At 55.6% G+C, this 20,695-nt stretch overlaps 1 protein-coding gene across 2 annotated transcripts; it reads left to right on the top strand.

Moving 5' to 3' along the window:
* Nucleotides 1–1,869: 1,869 nt before the first annotated feature.
* On the top strand, nt 1,870–20,429 carry YRDC (yrdC N6-threonylcarbamoyltransferase domain containing; the record flags this gene model as incomplete). 2 transcript variants are annotated; one of them, XM_082494064.1, is made up of 6 exons in its annotated part: nt 1,870–2,011; nt 2,215–2,410; nt 2,623–2,737; nt 3,085–3,204; nt 3,936–4,078; nt 19,949–20,429. In XM_082494064.1, coding segments are annotated over 6 exons (717 nt in total). In that variant the 3' UTR covers nt 19,950–20,429. The 2 variants fall into 2 exon arrangements, with proteins under 2 accessions (XP_082350190.1, XP_082350189.1); XM_082494063.1 differs by lacking the exon at nt 19,949–20,429 and adding an exon at nt 4,425–5,189.
* Nucleotides 20,430–20,695: the final 266 nt, after the last annotated feature.

The raw sequence follows: 20,695 nt of genomic DNA, 5'->3' as shown, positions 1-20,695 counted from the left end.
TGTCCTTCCACTTGCTTACTGAACCGGAGCTATGTGTCTGACCCTTGTTTTGGAGAGAGAGTTGCAGTTGCAGTTCCATTTCACACAGACTAGCGTCAGCGCGGCGGGCAGGGATGTGCAGACCTCGAGCCTGGTTAGTTACCGAAGCCATCTTCAGCGTGGACGTCTGCATAACTCAAACCAGGAGGTCCAGGAGAACCGTAGGTTGTCTATTTACTGCTTTTGTGTTGTTCGACACGTATGGGGAGCTGGGCAATGGTCTTGGAGATGACAGAATAAAAGAACCCCAGTTTTTCAAGAATGTGTGTATGGTGATAATAAAGGAATTTGTTTAACTATGAAACATGGGAACAAATGTGCTTACATTGAGCAATGTGAAGATGTTAGTTACAGGTACAGTACTTCCAAAGGAAGAGCATCTCCAAAACCCAAAAAAAGAGTAAATATGAATTTGTATTTTTTTGAAGAATGTAAAATGTGAAATAATGGTGTTTGCTTAATTGCTCATTTTGTATGAAGTTAATATTGTACTTTGAAATATCTGCAAAAGAAGTGGAAATTAACTTTTTTTGAATTGAAAGCAATATTAATACTAATGGAATCCTAATTAAATGCTTATTTAAACATTGTGTTATAATAGTCTTTCCTAAGAGCACTGATGAATTATTTGGGAGAGGAGTGTGAGCGTCCTTCCCTCGCCCCCTTTGGACAGTGCAGGTACCAGCACCTCCAGCACCAGCGAGGTGCTGTGAGCAGCTGAACCTGCCGGGGAAAATTTCCTGTGGTAAAGATGGTAGTTTTAGTACCTTAAACCTTCAAAGTGGGGATGCTAAGTACTTCCCAATAAAGACAATGGGAACTTTGGGGAAAGCTATTGCCAATAAGGAAAATACACTGAATCTCCACACTGAATAAATCAAGATTTTGGTGTAGCAAATCACTTCTATGTGGCAAAACACCTCCCTCAACAGCCGAAGGGCTTCTCCCACCCGCAGCCCCCCAGGCTGGGCTGCAGCCTGTTCACAGGTCCCGGCTCGGGCAGCAGCGCCGTTCCCATCCCTGCTGGAGCCGCTGCCCCCCACCAGCGCGCGGCCGCCGCGATGCCCCCGCCCCGGTAACTGCGGCAAACCGGTGCACTCGGTTTGAAGTCCGCGCCTCCTTCGGTAAGAAGCCGCTACCGTCCCTGTGGACAGGGGATGAGATGCAGCCTGAGCCGATATTGCTTTATTTTACAGTGCAAATAGAGTAAGAAAAGGTATTAGTGCAGCAAGGGAAAGGCAAGTCCAAGGCCGCAGCCGGGGGAACGGGCGATGGTCACTGGCTCGTCAGACCCCGGGCTCTCCCCCGCCACCGACCAGCCGGACTTTTCCGGAGCCCGTAGCGGAGAGAGCCCCTCCGGTCCCTCCCCGTCTGCGCGGCCGGGGTCCCGCCGGGACGCTCTCCTGCGGCCGCCGCTCGCCGAGGCTCCTCAGGGCTCCGCGTCCCCCCGCCTCCGGGCGCGGAGCTGCCCCCGGCCGGGCCCGGCTCCTGCCGAGCTGGAGAACCGGGCCGGGCGGCCGCCAGGGCAGCCCGCAGGGCGGCCATCTCCGCCGCCAGCTCCTCGCAGGCGGCGATGCGGGCCCGCAGGCACCGCTGCCGGGCCTCCACCCGCCTCCGCAGCTCGTCCGCCACCTGCGGCAGAGGCAGCGGTCACGGGCGGCGCCGCCGGCCGCGCTCCCCCCACACCCCCTCCCCGGCACCCACCGTGGGCCGCCCGCCGCGCTCCGCCGCCGCCATCCCCTCCCCGCGTGGCCATGGCAACGGCGCGGCCGCCGCGCCCCCGGATGTGCGTCACCGCCCCGCCCCGTGCGGACCGGGAGCGGCTGTTGCATGCGGAGCGCGCGGCGGGCGGCGCTGGCGGGGTTGGCTCGGGCCGCGGAGGGGCCGCCGGGCCCGGGGCCGGGGCCGAGCCGCGCCTGCACCGCCCGCCTGCTGCTGCCGCCCGGCGGCGCGGCCCGGCCGGAGCTGCGGGGTACCCGGCGGAGGGGCGAGGCCCGGGCCGGGGGGAAGGCGCGGGCGGTGGGGCGGGAGGCCGGGCGGGGAGGGGAGGGGAGCAGAGTCGGGGCCGGCGTGGCAGGAGGGCCGGGGCCGGGGGTGTGGGTTCGGGGGAGTGGGGCCAGGACCGAGGCGATCCGGGGGTGCCGGGCCGCCCCGCTGACCGCCGGTGTCGCGCAGGCTGGAGGGAGGCGGTGGCGGCCGCCGTCGGTGCCCTGCAGGCGGGCGGGCTGGTGGCGCTGCCGACGGACACGGTGTACGGCGTGGCCTGCCTGGCCCAGGACTCCGACGCCGTGCGGAGCATCTACAGCCTGAAGGGGCGGAACGGGGGGAAGCCGCTCGCCATCTGCCTGGGCGACGTGGACCGCCTCTACAGGTGGGCGCCGGCGGGCGGGCGGTGTGCGTGGCCCCGCGGTGAGCGGGCCGGTGCGCGGCTCCGGAGCCGTCGTGCGGTACTAGCGGGCCCGTGCGAGCGGGGCTGCCCGCGGCTGCCGGGGCCGGTTGCGGCGGGAGCGGCCGCTCTGCTCGCCGCGCCGGCGCTGGGCGCAGCTGTGAACCGCCTCTGCCGCGCTGCCCCTCGCCCTGCAGGTACTGCCAGGTGAACGTGCCGGATGAGCTGCTGCGGGACCTGCTCCCGGGGCCCGTCACCCTGGTCTTAAAGCGTTCGGAAGAACTCAATAAAGACTTGAATCCTTTCACATCGGTAGGTTTTCGCCATAGGGTGAATCTGTGTTTTTGAGGGACAGGATGCCGGTTTTGTTCTTCTGCTGTAGTAGCTTTTATTCTTACGTGTGTGTTTAGCATGTTTAGCAGTGATTGGTGTTTTCCTGAAGCCGTTCCCTGTGCTGTTGTGCTCCCCATGATTTACTTGAACACAACGTAATGCAGCGCTGGGGGCTAACTTACGGAAGTATGTCTCGTTATTGCTGGTTCAGCAGGTGTTGATGTATTGATTCTCCAGAGTATCAGCTTTTAGTCAAGAGGGCTTTAGGCAAGGCAAGATTAAAAACAGTAACTGTGTGTAAACCCACGCTCTCTTCTTCCTTGTAGCTGGTTGGTGTTCGTATTCCAAACCACCCTTTTGTCAGGGACTTGGCACGAGCTTGCTCTGGACCACTGGCTTTAACAAGCGCTAACATCAGCTGTCAGGCGAGCACGCTGACGGTTTCGGTAAGTCTGCTTTTGCCCCTGAGTGACATTGTTGTGGTAGTCTGTCACAGCTCCAGCCTCTCACAACTGGAAGCCAGCTTTATCAATAACATAAGGATTTCTCTGCTGCTACTATTTTTTTTAATGATAATCTCCAGTTAAAACAGCCTGCAGGTATGTGGTGTGGGGTAGCTGTCTTGCTGTGATCCTCACCTTAAAAGGTGTGGAGGGCAGAGCTGAAGATCAATATTTAAGGGCCTATCACAGCTTTTGAAGTGGGTGCCAGATCTGAAAGACAGAAATTACTGTCGGAGAGATGGCTGTGGAATGATACTGCTGCTGTCTGTACAGCTCCTTGCAGCCTGGTAACTAACTCACTCAAGGAGATGTCTTTTTGCAAAGCTTGTGACCCTGGTGATGGTATAGTTGGGCGTAGTACCAGACAGACGCCCTGTCCTTGCCCCCTAATGTCTTGATAGATTTCTGGCTTTTCTTCAGCGCTCCTTAATACGCAGTGGTGCAGCTGAGAAGTCTTCAGCCAGAGAATCCTTGTGGCTTTCCTGCATGTTTGAGATAAATCTGTTCTCAGAAACCAAACTGGGGTGTGTTTATGACAGAAAAAAAAGTGAGCTGACCTGACAGAGGAAGGGGAGGGACCACTTCCTTCCTTGACAGCAGAGTGTCCAGCAGTGTCTGTTATAACACGATCACAAACCGTCTCCAGGACTGTTAGCCACACCTCTCTCTTTCAGGAGTTCCAAGACCTGTGGCCTCAGTTGTCCTTAATCATTGATGGAGGCCCGATAGGGGATGTCCAGAGCCCAGAGTGTCGTTTGGGATCAACTGTGGTCGACTTGTCTGTGTCAGGGAAATTCACCATCATTCGTCCTGGCTGGTGAGCACTCTTTGATGAATATAAATGTAGCTTTTTATTTACTTTAAATGAAATGAAGCTTTCAAGTTAGGGTGGGTTGTGTTTTGCTTGTTTTCCCATAGCAGTTGACCCTTGACATTAACTTTGTTTAGCTTAATTACCAGCACGCTCAGAAATCCTGAAAGACCGCTTCAAATTCCGAGCCCAGGACACCCCTTTCTAGAACTTCTATGTGAAACACTCTCGTTTCTGGAGTTTGTGTTCTCGATTCAATATGCAGTACTGCATCTAGCTGTTGGCTCTTTCACAGAAAATGCAATTTAGTCTTTAAAAACCTTTTTCCTGACAGTTCTATTTCACCCCACAGCGCACTGACATCCACAGTTGAAATCCTGAGGCAGAAGTATGGCTTGATACCAGGATCTTCTTAAGAAAGCTGGGAAGGCGGGGCACCGTGTGCCGGCGCATTCAGGAAATGGGCATTCGTGGCCTTGTTTGATGAGGTCGATGGGTTATGTAAAGGTTAATAACCAAAAGAAAAAAGATAAAAAAAGAGAATAACAGTTGACGGGTGTCTGTTAATTAGTATCACAATCTGCTATAGTCTGAGAAACCAACCCGAATCCGTATGCTGACCTCTTTGTGCTGCTGTACCATTCCCAAATACTTCTCTGTTTTACTAATGTGATTAGGCCTTTGAAATATGGTATTTGAACATTGGACTGTTCTCAGGATGGGAAGATGAGGACTGTGTTTGATCCACCCTCCCCTTAACACTCATTCCATGTCTTTGTTTATTGTGTCTGCACTGAGAGAAATGCAAAGATAGAAAAGAGGTTTTTCCAGCTTTCAGGGTGTTACAGCTGAGGTGTTCTCTGGCTGTTTTTCTCTGTTCTAAATGTAATCAAAACCTACTACTGAGATGAAACTGTAAGTGCTTTTGAAATTCACAGTGTTCATATGGTCCCTATCTAGACAAGAGCTGCTCAGAAAGACCTGGATTCCTCCTAATACAAAGAATGAAAACAAGCTCTTGGTGTGCTGATCTTCATTTTTTTTAAAGGGGATTTCCCTCTCGATTTTGTTCTGAAAGCAGTGCTAAGCTGAAGTAAATAGGGAATGGGTGAAAGTTTCCTCTGGTGTTTTTTCTCAAAAAAAAGCCAAAAGAGTTGGACACAAAGTATGTGTATGTGCCATTGGAGCCTGCGGAGAGAATATCGTGGTTGTGTCCCTCCTCCCCCAGCAGCACTATGAACACGGTGCTGTAAGCGGTGTTGCGGAGGGAGCGGGAGCCTGATGGCCTGAGAAGGTTGGCCCAGGATTCAGCCGGTGTCATGTAGGAATCATAGAAATAAAACAGCGGGAGACTTGCCGGTGCTGGTCTTGTACTTACAAAAAGCCGCATGTGATCCCTATCTGGAGGACAGCACAAAGGTTTTCCAGGGGCTGGGGTGACAAGCCCTCAGTGGGCACGGCTGTTGTCAGGCAAGCGTGGTGCGAGACTCGGTTTGCTGTGGGGGCCGCCTTTCCCACAGCCTTTATTTCCATCTGTATGGGAGCGCCTGTGCCTGCTGCTTTCCTGTGTGAAAGAAAGGCTAGAGGTGCCAGCCTACGGCTGATAAGCTTAGAAACTTGGGCAAAATAAAGCAATTTTGGGTTCTGAAGGCAAGGTATTGAAGTGCTGGAGAAAGAGGGTTCTGTTTATGAGCCCTACCCAGCACTGCCCTGGTGACTGCTCCAGGCAGCTCCCTCCCCTGGACACTGTTCTCGTGCACTTAATTCAAAGTTCTGCACACCGTTTGTGCTTAAAGCAACATTACACATCTGGATTTTGCCCATGATGTATGTGATGCTCTTGTGCACAGTGTGGTCATCGCGCCCTTTGTGTGGCTGCATGCCAAAGGCAAAAGAGACCCTGGCGCTCGGTAGCAATAAGTAAACTGAAAATCCCAATTATAAAGAAGAGAAAACCCCCTGTATTTAGCTATTGAAAAATTGTTCCCATTGTCTTAAATGCAAGTACTCAGTTCTTTTAACACAGTCACTGAAGCAGTGGAGCAGGGCTGCTGCCCAAGCACTGCATCGGCTCCGTGCTGGAGTTGACCGGCGAGTTTAATGGCCTCCAGGAGCGGACAGGAGCCTTACCTTTACGCGTATCTGTGGGCAGTGTCTGGTCTGGAGGGCACGAGGCTGTCTGGCTGCTCCCCGTGGCCCTCTGCCAGCCCGGGTGGGTACTGGGACAGGACCAGCACTCCTGCAGCAGCATGTAACAGAGCAGGGCTGGGGGAGACGCGTTTCATTCCTGAACTTTTTCTCTTCCTGTGCATCAGCAGTGCAGTAAGCATCTCATCATTCTAATGCTTTAGAAGACCTGGGGTGTTCATGAGATGCTGTCATCAACGCTCCGAGGTGGCTGTCGGGTTCCCGGGTGGTGGTGGGGAGAGGCGCTGGGTGCAGGGGGCCGTGGGGATGGTGTGCGGGGACAGGGCATCGCGGCATAGCCGAGGGGGACACCGCTCGTGCTGCGGCCATGGTGACACGGTGTGGGTCTTGGGGATGGGTGGGTGCCTGTGCATGCCACAGGGCTGGTGTCTGGGGCTGGTGGGCGGCCTCGGGGCTCTCATTGCCTGGGAGGGCCGGCGGTGCCCTCCGACGGCAGAGCTGGTCTCTGGGAGCTGCAGGGCCTCCGTGCGGGCAGTGCTGGGGGCTCATTCCCCGCAGCTCTGATGATGCTCCTGGTGAGACTGGCCCGAGGGTGGGGGCAGCCATGGCCCCCGCTGGGAGGGCAGAGATGGGGGTGGTGGGGAAGGGCAGCGGCCACTGGCCGCACTCGGGTCCTGAGGGGCTGATGAAGGACTAAACTTAATTGAGGAAAGGTAAACACGCTCCAGCAAACACTGAAATGTGACTATCCGAGCTGTTAAAGGAAATAAACATTTTAATTGGGTGAATCTGCTACACACAAATGTTACAGGTGATAAAACTCCTGATAAATGGAAACCCAGTAATGAGATTAATTTGTTGAAGGAACAAAATGCCGGCAAATCAGAAACAGGCTTCCGAGGTGCCAGCAGCACCAGGTTGGACGGGGCTTGGAGCAACCTGGGCTGGTGGGGGGTGTCCCTGCCCAGGGCAGGGAGTGGAACGAGATGATCTTTAAGGTCCCTTCCAACCCAAACCATTCTGTGATTCTATGATGATTCTATGTTTTGGCCTCTCAAATCCCTGTAACTAGTCCTGCCTGAGTTTGCCAAAGAGATTTGGGAAACCTCTCCTTGTTGCTTGTACACCAGCCCTGCTGTGGGGGTGACGCCTGCCCCACTCTTCCTGGGAATAGCAGCGTCCACCTAAAAAAAAATTATGTGGAAGCAATGAGCAGGGGATGCGTGGTGTATGAGTCGGGATCTTCAGGTCTAACAGCCACATCTAACTGGGTGAAATGGTGGTGTGGCTCAGTCTGGGTCTCCGCGTTGTCTGGGTGATTTGTGTTCCAGCAGTATCGCAAGGATCGGTTTTTACTGGAGTCCCATCCCCGAGCCCACCCGGATCAACCGCCCTGTAGTGCAGAAGGCCTGGAAACATGAGTTCCCAAAAATTACTGCACCAGGGCACTTCTCACTACTACATTGCTGGAGGTGACGCTTGTCCTAAAAGACTGTCCTGCTGGCTTCCCGCTGCCTCCCTCCATGGAGGTTTGTTCTCTGAGCAGCCCCGGAAGCCGAGCCGGACCTCCAGCCTTTTGCATCCAGGGTGGCCGAGCCACTGGGGCCGTGTCTCCTGCCACTGGAGCTGTGTGTCCTGCCACTGGAGCCACGTCTCCCGCCACTAGATAGTGCTAGGCCACTGCAGGGAGCCTTGGAGCTGGAGGCCGTACCGGCTGGCACTGTGTACGCTTGCTTAAAAGCATTAATAAGCGAGTGCTGTGCTGGGGCCGTGCCGGTGTGGGCTCGGCACGGTACAGATGGCGGGTTGCGTGCCGAGCTGCCGACGAGGGCAGGATGCAGTGCTGCTCTCCTGCCTGCGCCCGGTCCTTGCAAAGCCCACGCTGGGTTGATTTTTCCGGGTGTCTGGGTGGCACAGAATGGTTATGTATCTTTATTGCTCCTGAGCAGCTGTCTCAGTCGCTGCTAATGTACTGTAATACACACAGAGCTGACCCCAAAATGATGTCTTCACAGAAACTGCCCATCTGTGGAGCTTCTGCCGTAAAAGCCCAGAAGCACCAGGCTGGGTACACCTGCAAAGTGTGTGCGTGAGGGGTCTCTGGGTGTTTCCCCTTCTCTGAGCCTTGGCTCTTACCTTGTCTTTCCCATTCGGGTATCCTGCAGGACAGAGAGTCCGAGGGAGATAAAGGAGGGATCACGTCCCTTTTGCCTGCCTGCTCAGGACCCTCTGCCCTGCTCCACTGTCCTCGCAGTGCTGACGGGCACTGCTCTGAGCAAGGCGGGGGGGACAGAGCGGGGCACGGGGGGTCCCTCCTTGGGCCCCGGCAGGCAGTGATGCAGTGATGGTCGTCTGCTCTGCACACCCCCTGGTTTGCACCAATGCTGAGCGGAGCTGGAACCGGCTGCCCCGATGCCTGCCTTGCCCCGCACACGTGGCGCGAGTGCCGCGGCTGTTTGGGGGCTCACTGTGACGTCTCACCGTGGTGAGCAATTTCCCTACTGATTCTGCTCTCTCTGCATTTGCATGGTGAGCTCCCCTCGCCCGCCCTGTCTCGTTCCTCAGCTCATCAGCTATTCATTGATCTTTGCCGGGCTCCTCCGGCACTCATTCATCACTCTCACACCCGCCGTCCACTTTCCAAATGTTTCCTGTTTTTCCAGTGATGTATTTCCCTGTTCGGACGAGCTAATCTTGTGCCATCAATAACCGGGGTGCAGCGCTGCTCCCGACCTCTGTGCTGGCACAGGCACGGCACGGGCACGCGGCTCCGCGCTGTGGGGACGCAGCCGGCCCCGCCGCAGGGACGCGGGGTGAGCGGTACAGCCGCAGGGACCCCCGAGAGCCGCTTCCCTGGCTGCGGGGTCTGTGCTGCAGGGGCTCATCCCTGCCCTTGGGGCCGTGGACGCGCGCAGGCGGAGGCGATGCCCTCACGGCCGGGGAGGGCTGTTTGCCCGTAGCTGGGTGGGAGGCGATGGTCTCCCAGAAGGTGAGGCAAAGCCCTGCGTTGTGTGAAAAGGGCTGGCTTTGTGGTCTGCTCTGGGGTGCCCGAAGCCTTGTCTCTCTGCCACAGCCTGATGTGGCCTTTGTGAGCAGCCTCGGTGGGCAGAGAGCTGGGGAAACTTATCGGCATCTCAGCTGGTGCCTCTGCTCCCGGCCCATTCCAGGCTGCTGGCGTTCAGTGTCCCCGCAAGTGACAGCTTTATTTGTGCCACCAGCATCAAGAGGATGAGCCAGGCGTCAGGCATGGGTGAAACGGCTGGTGCCCTTCTTCCCTTGCAGGAGATGCAGGCACTGTAAATTACTTCTTTCCTCTGGCTTCTGTGTGTCTGCAGCTGCCAGGGTGATGTACTCGGCACCAGCTAAAGTGACCGGCCTCTGTGTCAGCGTCTGGGCACCGTCAGCGCCTCTGGAATGCACTGGCACGAGCAAACCTCGGCTTTGTTCCTTAGTCAGGTGTTCCTTAATCAGGTGTACTTTCCAAAACGGGGACCCTGCTGCTGCGCTGAGTGACTTTGTGCAAAGACTCAGTGCCAGGCACTGCTAGTGCTGTGGGCAGGGGACACGGCATCGGGACCGACGGCAATGGTGAGTGTCTGGGACACTGCAGGCTGCCTGTTGAGATGCACTGAGAGAATACGCTCATCACCAGTTAGGACCTGCTGATTAGTCAAATAGCTTCTGCTGGAGCCGAGAGAGATGCCTTTTTAGATCTTGTAGGTGGAACTATAAACACTTTCATAAGCCAATTCACAGGAGCAGCACAGATCAGGGTGACTCTTGTGTTTGCAACCCTTGTTGAAATCACATTGGCATGAGCACTCGGAGTAGGACATACATGGTTTGCATTTTAATTAGCACTTGCCCTCCAAATAAAAACGCATCTTTAGAACCTCATTAGAGGAGCCAGTTCAAACTCATAAAGCAATGATTCAAGTGAGCTAAAACAGACCAGGGAGGCTTGGCCCGTGTTGGTCTCAGAGGTGAAGCTGCCGAGTGTCTGACCCCTTCCATCCCTGGTGAAGCCGTTGGGGAAAGATGCTGTCGGGGGTTCTGTTTGGCAGCCTTGGCCGAGCAATCGGGTCTGTCTGATGTCGGGCAGTTGCTGGGTAACTCTGGCTTGTCACTGTGATCTTATCTACTGATGTTCACTGAGTGCTTACCCGGGTCCACAATGTCATTCTTGCTGCTACCATCGGTGGCTAAAAGCCTGTGGCTTTTCATACCCTTTTTTGTTTTGTGAAGCTGTTACATGGCAGACGTGGTTGTGCTGAGACCTTTTCACAGCTGGTATAGTTGGAACACCCTTTATTGTGGACTTTTGGTTATCGTTTGGAGTACTGTAGGAAGCAGGACATAAATTAGAGCAGCCCAGGAATAACGCTGGTTGCAGGAAGGTGTCTCAGAGAATGTATTTAATTGCTTTAATATTTTTTACACATTTTTGGCCATCTGTAACTATGACACTAGATTTATTCCTCACCCTTCCTTGAGCTCTGCAGGTCTGAGTGAATGTGTGGGGCTTCACAGTGCCACAGTACAGGCACGGTCTGCCCGGTGCAGATGTACCTCAGGCCATGCCTTTGATGGGGCAGTCAGGAGGTCTTTGGCAAAACCGCCCCGTGCCTGTGCAGGGCTGAGGTGCTCTCCCTGGGGGGACTCCCACAAGTACCACCTCCGTGTGGTACTCTCGCGCTGCTGATGTTGTTGAAGGCAAAGCAGCCGAGTCCTGTATGGGCGGGTGCAGCAGCACCGCGCCTGCGAGGCCGGAGCATCCTCCTTGTCACAGAGTGGCACAGGAAGCCACCGGGGCACCATTCTTGCTGCAAAAAGCAGCCTCCCCCAGAGATCCTGCTCTCTGAGGCATCTGCTAGCCCCAGCCTGCATCACCGCAAACCGAGATCTGCAGCGCCGCTTCTAAATGCCCTCTCTGTACTTCACAATACAGAGCAAAGAAAACCAGGCTTGGGCTAATTAAGCTGGAAACATAACATTGCAATTTGTAGCTGATTAAATCTTTCAAACAATATTTATGTTAATCTCCTTCTGATTTATTTTCTTATAATGCCTTGACTAGGAGATAGTCCAGTGCATGGGGAAATGCTTCCAGATGGAGCGCAGTCCGCCTTGCCAGATGCTTGAAGCTCAGAGTGAGGATTTTTCACTCACTGTGGTTATATCCAGGAGAGATGATCTGGTCCATCTAGGCCATATTTGTATGTAGAGGGGGATGCTGAGCTGCAGTTCTCATTTTTGCTGCAGGAATGAGTCCGCCTGTAACAGGAGAGGGCTGTGAAACAGCGCGTGGGAAGGGGCATCCGTGAGACAGCCAGTTCTGGGCTGGGGACGTTCTGCCTCTCTTACGCACACCTTGCCTCCCTCAGCCAGGGCTTTGCCTCTCACGAGGTGGCTGCTGTAAAATGCTCCTTTGAGTTTATCTCTGGAGATCGTAGGGGCCTGTTGCAAAAACCCGGTTCCTTTTTACATGCTGCGCGTGCATATCCATTTATACTGTCCTCCAGCCCTTCTTCCAGCTCCAGAGCTGGCAGGGTGCCTGGCAAATTTCCACAGGATGCCGATTTAAGGAGTTAGTCTGTGGAAGCGTAGACGATGGAGACAGAAGGGACCTTGAGGCCATCTGGAGAGTCCCCTTCCCCAGACAGCACCCGCTTTCCCAAGCCACTCCAGACACATTTGTCAGATTTGCTCTCAGCTCCCTTTACTGGAAGAAATTCCACCTGGCTGCCGCTCGTCTCCTTCCTATTTTCCAGTTCCTTAAAAAAGTATTTACTGGGACTGGCGTCTGTGTATGCCCATCTCTTAGGGACATGCTTTAGTGGTGGGTTTGGTGGTGTTAGGTTGATGGTTGGACTTAAAGGTCCCTTCCAACCTAGATGATTTTCTGATTCTCTTTCTTCTCCCATTCTCAAAAAGGCTGTAATTTACCCCTTCTGATGTTGACACCTTGGGGATGGCTGCAGGGTGAGTCCCTGGGGAGGGGGCTCTGGGCAGCAGCGGTGGAGGTGGGGATGTGCCGGAGGTGCCATGGGGTGCCACCACTGCCAGGGCCAAGTGCCGGAGCAATGAACAGCCCATGCTTGCAGGGAGGTCAAGGGGTTTTCACTGCGGAATTGTTAAATTAACTATTAATTTAATTATATTTTGATTAAATTAGATTTTTTTTTTTTTTAATTTCACCAGCAAATGATTCTGTGCATAATTAATGCTGACTGATTCTGCTAATTCACTTACTGCTGCTGAGGGGACAGAGGTTTCGGTTGGAGTCTGAGCCGCCGGCTGGTTTCCAGCAGCTGGTGCTGCCTGTGCCGTGCCGGGAGCTGCCCCGTACGAAAACCACACTGCGGCCCTGGGGGGCACTCCTGTCCCCGGGGTCTGGGGGTCTCTGGGACAGGGAAAACACTGGATCAGACCTCTCTTGCAACAGAAATGGTTTTTATTCATGAGCCCGCTCTCCCCTGGGTCTGTGATGATGCTCTCCATTAACTCTGCCCACCAGTCGCTGAGAAGTGGGACGGCTGTGGCTCTGTCAAATGCAATTACTTCATTACGTCGTGACGCAACCTGTCATTAGCCACAGCTTGTTTTGATGAGATTACTGGGGAAATAGGAACTCCCGAGCCTGCCGGGGCTGGCTGCCCGACCCGGGCCATTGCTGCCCGACCTGAGCCATCGCTGCCCAACGTGGGCCATCCGTGTGCCGCCAGGTCTCATGGCGTGCGTGCCCCAGGCCTGCGATGGCCGTCCGGGCTGGCCCCGCGGTGTGCTGTTCCTTCATGGAGCGGGGGCTGGTGGGGCCGGCTGGGCTGCCTGGCCGTCACACCATCAGGCAGGATGGCTCGTGCCGCGGCAGGCGGCCGGTGTGGTGAGGCTGCGGTTTCTGGAGATGGGACTGAAAATGGAGTGCAGGGTGCGCTGCCCTACGGGGAGGGACCACAACAGGGACATCCCGCTGCCCTGCAGGGACCAGCATCTCCCCTTCTCGCCCAGGACCTCGCAGCTCCTGAGCCCCTCAGGGGAGCCAAACCGTAGCAAACTGTGTTTAGGATGACGTGGTGGCCAGCGGCCACGCGTGGGGCAATGGGATGGGGCGGGAGCGGCGGTGCCAGAGCTGCCGGCTGCAGCCCCGGGTGCTGGAGCTCCTGTGGGGACCTCTGCCAGAGAAGGAAGTTTGGCACAACTTGACCCTACTTCTTCTTGGGCACAAATCCCAAAGCACCTCCTGCTTCTCGACAACGTGCGGGAACTTGCGGAGCTGTCATTACTGTGGGCTGAGCTGATGAGCTGTCTCCTGGTGAGAAGCAAATTTAGTTAACCTTAAATTAGTCAGGAGAATGGGAGACTCTTATTTGAAACGATGTCATTCAAACCGTTGCACCTGAAATTATCCCCACTAGAAATGCAGCTGGAGATAGTAATTAATTCATCGTGCTCCCATATTAATTCTGTAGCTGCTCTGCTCCAGCGTGACTTTGACGAGCCGTGTCCAGCAGCAGTTCTGGGCAGGGAGCCCTGGGAGCAGCAGCCTGCTCCCCCTTGGTCTCTGCGTCGCTGACCATCAAAAGATAATTTTCAGTTTTTTTCCCCCTGGTGTATAGTTGTATCCTTTAAATACCCTTCAGACTCTGACAAGCTTCCCGAGGCATGGAGAGAGCACTTCCCTGCCTCCAGGTGTCTGAAGGCAAAAGAAGTGGTGAGTCTACAGGGATTTGGGGTTTTAATCATGAAAGATCGTCTTTTAAAAACTGCAGTGTGAGCAGGACAACTGGTTTAATTATTCTGAGCATGTTTGGCCAAAATCCCGTGCCAGTTACAAGACATCCCTTCCCCTCGCTGCTGGCGGGGGGCACGGCGTGTTGCTGCGGCGGCTGGGGGGGCGAGTGGTGGTCAGGGACGGCTGCCGGGGCAGGGACAGTGCCGGGGCAGGGACAGTGCCGGGGCAGGGACCACTGGCACCTGGCTGGCCCCGGCACCCCGCAGCGCCTGGCTGCGGAGGGCTGGTTTGGGTTGGAAGGCTGCAATCATTGGTAAAACTAACCTCAGTGTCCAGCCCGTTCCCGACAGGCGATGCTGCTGGCGAGGTGCCGCTGGTGCCGGGCGCAGGCTGGTCCCGTACTGCCGCGGCAATGCCGGCAGCGCTGGGCGGCTCGGCCGCGATGAGCATTCGGTGCAGAGGCCGCGTGTGGCTCCACTTGTGCCTTCCGTGGTTAACGTTTCTGCGAATAACCTCTTAGAAATGATTCCAATTAGGCTAGCACATCTCTTTGTAATCTGGATCCCTGTTGTGCTGTCAGACTCAATTCAAATTTAATTTGCGGAAGGTGTATATCGGGCAGCTTTTTTACTTAGCACAAAACTGAGAGGAAGATAACATTGATGGAAAAAATAATACAAGTTCATATTCTTCTTACCTTAAGGAAGGAAAAGAGATGCCAGAAAACTTAGCCAATTTACATTTTAATGGGAAATGTTACAACTGCCTGCTCCAGGAGGCACAAATTGCTTTCCGGGTGGGACCCTGACTTTATACCAAAGTGCTGGGAATTAAATCTAGCAGCCTCTGATGAGATGAAAGGGATATCTAGAAACGCAGCCACCGCCGCCAGCCAGACGCGAGGCCGGTCCAGGCGCTGCTGGCGGTGGCAGGCTGCCCGTCCCCATGGCAGGGCCTGCAGGGGAGCAGCTCCAGGGGATGGAGGGCTCTTTGCAGGGAAAACCTGTGGGTTTCAAACCCTGGGGTGACCCTGCCCCCGCTGGTGTTTCCCCCCGCGATGCAGTGGGTGAGGGCGGAGGGTGGGCTGGCGGAGGGCGCGCTGTCCTTGTTGCCTTCGTGGCGGGGGAGGCTCCAGCAGCATCCACCGCACTTGCAGAGGGGCCACCGCAGCCTGGCGGGAGCCGCTCTCCTCGGGGTTTCTCTGCCCTCTTGTCTAATTGTCCTCATCAGAGCAGCTCAGGCCTGCAGACAGGCTCCGGCAGCGCGGCTCCGTGATGCCAGCCTGGTGGCTCAGACCTTCGTGCAGGGACAAAAGCTGTGCCCAGGAGAAGCTGCTGTTAATTTCTCAGCATTTTAAAGCTCTTTGAAGATGAAACACGGCGCAGTGCTGCGTAGTCTTATCTCTGGCAGCGTCTGTCACCTGCCGCTGTTTCTGGCACAATGAGGAGCACGGCGAAGACTCGTCCCTGCTGGGACCAAGTCTGGGGAGTCACAGGGCTGAAACTAGGAATGTGTCTCATGTCTGCGGCAGCTCCGCTGGGCTCCGGCACAGGGCAGCCTCTGGCTGGGGCAGGCTGTGCAGCTGATGTCCTCTTATCTACCCCTTGCACTTGCAACAAATGAGTATGTGACCTTGTCTTAATATCTCTGGGTCCTCACTGCTCCTGGGGTCCCGCGGATGTCCCAGGTGTCCCCCAGCGTGGCCCCAGCTGCCCTCTTGGTGTGCATAGTTGCCCCATCCTGGTGATAATGACCCAGCCTGCACTAGGGATGTATTTGGGGGATTTGCCAGATTCTGGCCATTTTCTCTGTGCTTGAGGGTACCTGGTTTTGTATACGTATTGGATTTTTTTTTATATTGGCAGCACGATAGGCAAAGAGTTTTATTGGCATCAGATATTCTTGTTAGTAATGACCAAGGTGTCTGAACAGTTGAACTGATCATTAATAATTCAAGTGGCTCAGCTCACCAACTATTTATTTACTTCCAAAAGTTGCTGGTAATTCTTTTTCCTGCTTCTAAAGTGAGAGGTTGCAACTGCCAGGGTCTTGCTGCGAGTACTGCCTGTCTGTGCCCTTGACTCCCCCCCGGCTGCGCTGGGCTGTCCCAGCCCCGGAAGAGGCAGGATCGGGGCCCAGAGGAGGGGGGACATCCCCGGGGCAGAGGGGCGCAGGCGCAGGAGTGGGGTGGAGGCTGGGGTCTTCCTCGCTATGGCTGTCTGAGCAGTGGGAGCATCCGCGGCTGGTCAGTTGCGTGGGGCCGGAGAGGCCGTGAGCAGCGGCTGGGGCTGCCCCTCCACTGGTGCTGCGCTCTGCCCGCACTCGCTGCAGGCAGGACTCGTCCGGGGACAGGCGAACAGCCAGCAAGGAGGAGGTGCTGCTGGCAGGGGTCTCGAAGCCCCCGCAGTGTTGCCGAAACCTCAGGGCACCCAGCCTGGGAGCTGGGCTGGGGATGCTCCAGCAGGAGCCAGAGCGCCGGGGAGGAAGGGTCCGTGGGTCTGTGTCCGTAGCCCTTGCCAGGCCAGCCCGGCACCGCAGAGGCTCTCCCTCACACTCAGGGTCATGCTGAAGGTGCCATGTTCCTGTGGACCGCAGCTGGCTGCGGCCGTGGCCGCGTCCTTCGCTCGCTCGGCCGGGCAGGATGGGGGTGTGCGGGGCTGGCACAGAGAGCTCGCCCTGCCTGGGAGCCGCCCGCGGTTCCCGGAGTCTGTCCTCTCCCCAGACGGTGCTTTTCCAGTTGTCAGAGCAGTTGTGCACAGTGGATGGGATGTAAATTCACAGTGTTGTATGGCAAAGGCGTTGCTCAAGCAAGCAGACAGCGTGCTTATTGGGGATACTTCCAGTCCAATAAAATAAGCAAAAACATCACTGTTAGAGGCTCAACGACAGCAGATGCTCTGGCACCCACGAGGCTGCTTCCCCGGGTGAAGCAGTGTCACTGTCTGGAATCCAAAGCAGTGATAAATCATAGGTGACCTTCAGTAATTTATTACTGCCTTGTGCAAAACACTGCCAGTGTTTCTCTGGGCCAGTTCCTGGGCATCTGCTGGGATCACAGTAATTCCAATCTTTAGCATCGTAATGGGTTTGTCATGGGTTAGATAATGATAAAAGGCTGGGGATGCAGGGGGGTGGCGGATACTGAGCCGCTGGAGGAGGAGCAGAGTGTGCACCAGCGGCAGCTACCGCCGGCGTTTGCTGGTGTGGGACGTGCTGTCCTGGGCTGCTGCATCTGCGGAGCCCGGCAGGATCGCTCGCCGGTGGCTTTTCTGCGCTGGGATGGAGAGGGGCTGTTTCTAACATTTTCAGATTGCCAGTCAGTTAGTTTAGATTTCACAGTGACGTGCTGAGCTCCTGCCCCAACGCAGAGCCGCGTTTGGAGGCAGCAGGGCAGGAGCTGTAGCGCTCGTTGGTTGCTCTCGGATGCTCTGCCTGTGTGTCAGCATTTTGGCGTCTAGGAGGACCCCGAGGATGCCCTGCGATGCTCAGACACCGGCCAGCACCCCGGTGTGGGTGCCTGCGTGTAACCAGCCTGCTCTGTGTCTGTGAGAATAATGGGGGCTTGGCTGGAGTGAATGTTATCCCCCCCCCCAAAGTCACAGGGAGAGAAAAGATTTTCTAAAAGCAAAAACTTCCCCCAATACTTCAATTGTGAGGCAAAATTTACATTTTGATTTTGGAAATCAATAGCAATTCAGAAATAATTCTCCTGGGCTGCTACAGGTCATCCATCAGCTTTGGGTCTCTGCTCGATAGAAGCCATTATTGGGTTTTGTTTGTTTGTTTGCTCAATATTAGTGGTTTGTTCAGCTGTTTTCCAGGTCTGTATGATAATGACAAACTACAGACTTGTGGGCTTTTTTCCCAAATAGTCTTAGAAAATGCAGATGGATGACATCATTAGAGTGTCACTGAGCCAGGGCACACCACCAGCAGCATCTGTGAACATCTGGGATGAAATGGTGCTGAGGAGGGTGCGTCCCCGTGCAGGTGAGGACTGGGTCAGCAGGTTGGACCTGCGGAAGGGGTGGTGTGGGCACGCCGCTGCCTGCGGGCCCGCTCGTCCTCCCCCACGGCATTTATCCTCGTGCCCAGCGCCAGGCTGGAGGGAGTAGGGCTCATCGGGTATTGCTTCTCCTTCGCCGATCTGCCCCGTCCCTCGCCCACGCTCAGGTCCTGGCTGTTCCCGGGGGGTCCCATCGCGACGCGGTGGAGCAGCATGTGTGCTGGATGGAGGTACGGGGCTGTTTGCCAGCGCTGGGCCTGTGCTATTATGGGCGAATTACCTGTGAAATGCCTTTTTAATACTGAAAGAAATAACTTGATTAGTAATTATTGGTGCAGAACACTTGGGAGTCTCTGCAAAAGACGAGGATGGGCGGTTTCACTGGAGCTGCCCGTCAGTTTGTCATCTAATTATGAGACCGTTTGGTGCCAAGACTCTGGACAGAGAGGGAAAAAAACCCTCAGTGTAATTGTATTGGTCATATTTGTAGCCATTAATTACTTGCTTAGCAATTAATGTTTCTCTGGCTCGCTGGGGAGCTGTCATGGCCTTGGCTTGGGCCGAATAGCTCAGTGCTGCTCGTTGCGAAGCTTCCAGACGTTGTTAAATGAGGGGCTGGGTGGGGAGGGGGATCAGCCCCCTGCTTCGACCCCGAGCAGCCCTCCCGGGGCTTCTGGGCATGCCGGCGTGCACCGCGGGGATGCTGGCAACAGCCACTGTGCTCCCACCCTCGTTACAACGGGAACAGGCTAATTGCTAGTCCGTGTGTCATGCCTTGCCTTTTCACGGCACATGTATGTAGTATTCCCTGGAGAAAGATGGATCGGGGTTGGTGCTTCCAGCCGGGGAAGGAGAGGCAGTGCCGGGCCGGCCGTCTCCCCGCCGGAGGACGGGCAGTGTCGGCAGGGGCGGGGGTGGCGGGTCTCACCGTGTCTGCCGCAGGGACGTCGCTGGGGTCGCTTGCTGAGCTTGCTTTTTATTTGACATGTGTGTAGCACCTCTGGCGAGCACAGCCCCTTTCCGATCCATCCCTGGTGCCTGGGGGTCCCACCATCAGTCTCGGCAGAGAGAGACGGGGTCAGGGAGCCCTCAGCCAGCAGAGAGGGGCTGGGGGGCACCGACGGGATGCCCGCTCTCGGGGCCGTCCTGCAGCGGCACTGCAGGTGCCTTTGGTTCACAGCAGGCTGCCATGGCCACGGGCAGCACCCCTGTACCCCGCCACGCAGCCCCGACCCCGCGCCCGGCCGCTGCGGCTCCCACCAACGCCACACATGGCTGCCCTGCGGCTGCAGGCGAGGCGGGGGGAGGCAGAGTACGAGCCTGAAGGAGGGGAGCGACAGGCACTGAGGTTATTTATTGTTTACTGTTTGCTTCTAACAAGCATTTTCAGCTTATTAATTGTGGCAGGACGTGAGCTGGGTGAAAAGTGATTTGGACCCCGCTATCTAAGTGGTCAAACAGTTAAGTACCTATTTTACGCTCTCTAAACAGACATGGTAATTTTTCTCTTCACACACTGTTTTACACCAGCTTAATTCCAATGGTAAATTGAAATCAAATGAAAAGCAGCTCTCCAGCCCAGAAGGCCTTCCTGGCACACGCGCATGAGAACAGCCCCCGTCAGGGAGCTGCGTCCCGGTGCCCCGGGCAGCAGAAAGACCAGCAGAGCCCGCAGACAGACGGACGGAGGAGGGCTGTGCCTGTGTCTGGAGTTGCTCATGTGTCTCGTTTGTGTGAAATACGTGGCGGAGCTCCTACCATTACCATGGTGCTGTTACAAAACGAGACTATCTTCAGCCTTGCAGGTGGCTGAGCCGTTTTTGGGTCTGTTGGCCTCCTGCAGCCTCAGTGTCTCCTGGCTCCCAGCTTTCTGCTCCAGCCCTTCGCCCTCCAGCTCTCGGCAGCATGCCTGTGCCAGTTCAGTGTCCTGAATTCTGCAAAAGCTGAGATGGTCACAGCTCACCCCACACTACTCTCTGTCTCCCCACAGACCCTCACGGTGGTGAGAAAGGGTGTCTGCAGGTCAAGAGAAATAGAGAGGCGGGAGAAGCACCACCCGAGGACGATGTGTTCCGGACGAGGGGGAGCATTCAATGCACAGAAAAAACAACCTCTCGCTGTGCCGGTTGTCTGCAGCGTGGCGGTGAGGATGGCGGGAGCTGGCACAGGGGGCAGCAGCTCAGACACACCTGCAGTTGCTCAGCTGTGGTCCATGGGGACCTCCAGCCCCACAGCACAGGAGGGAGACGGGGGGCTGGCAGTCGCCGGAGTGCAGGTGAGGGACACACGGCTGTGCAAGTCTGGGACAAGGTGCTGGACCTGGGGCTGATGGCTCCACCTGAGCTCAGTGTGCTCATAAATCAAAATCTTGATGTGAACTTTAGCAGCATCCATAAATTCTTCATTTATCATTATTAAAGATGTGTCAACATTCAAAAATTGATTTATAGCTGGTGATTTAGATCATGGATTGTCTCTGATACAGTAAACTATTCCTATCCAAAGCCCATCATGCAGTTTTCTACTTATTAGGAATTAATGACTCATAAAACAGGGCCAGAACAGGCTGTTGGTGTGAATGAAGGGAAGGCTGCGACTGTTGGGGTTTCCCTCCTGAGTGAGTATGAAGGAGCCCCTGATAAACAGCTAATTGGGTCCGTGCAGCCTCTTGAACGCACCCTGGGCCGGGCTGGGGCTGTGGTGGGTCCCGGTCCTGCTTGGCCGGACGGGGCTCGGC

The sequence above is a fragment of the Vanellus vanellus genome, assembly GCF_965231255.1.
Source record: "Vanellus vanellus genome assembly, chromosome: 22".
NCBI classification, from domain to species: Eukaryota; Metazoa; Chordata; class Aves; order Charadriiformes; family Charadriidae; genus Vanellus; species Vanellus vanellus.
Note: the sequence above shows the minus strand (reverse complement) of the source record. Positions and strands in the feature narration are given on the sequence as shown.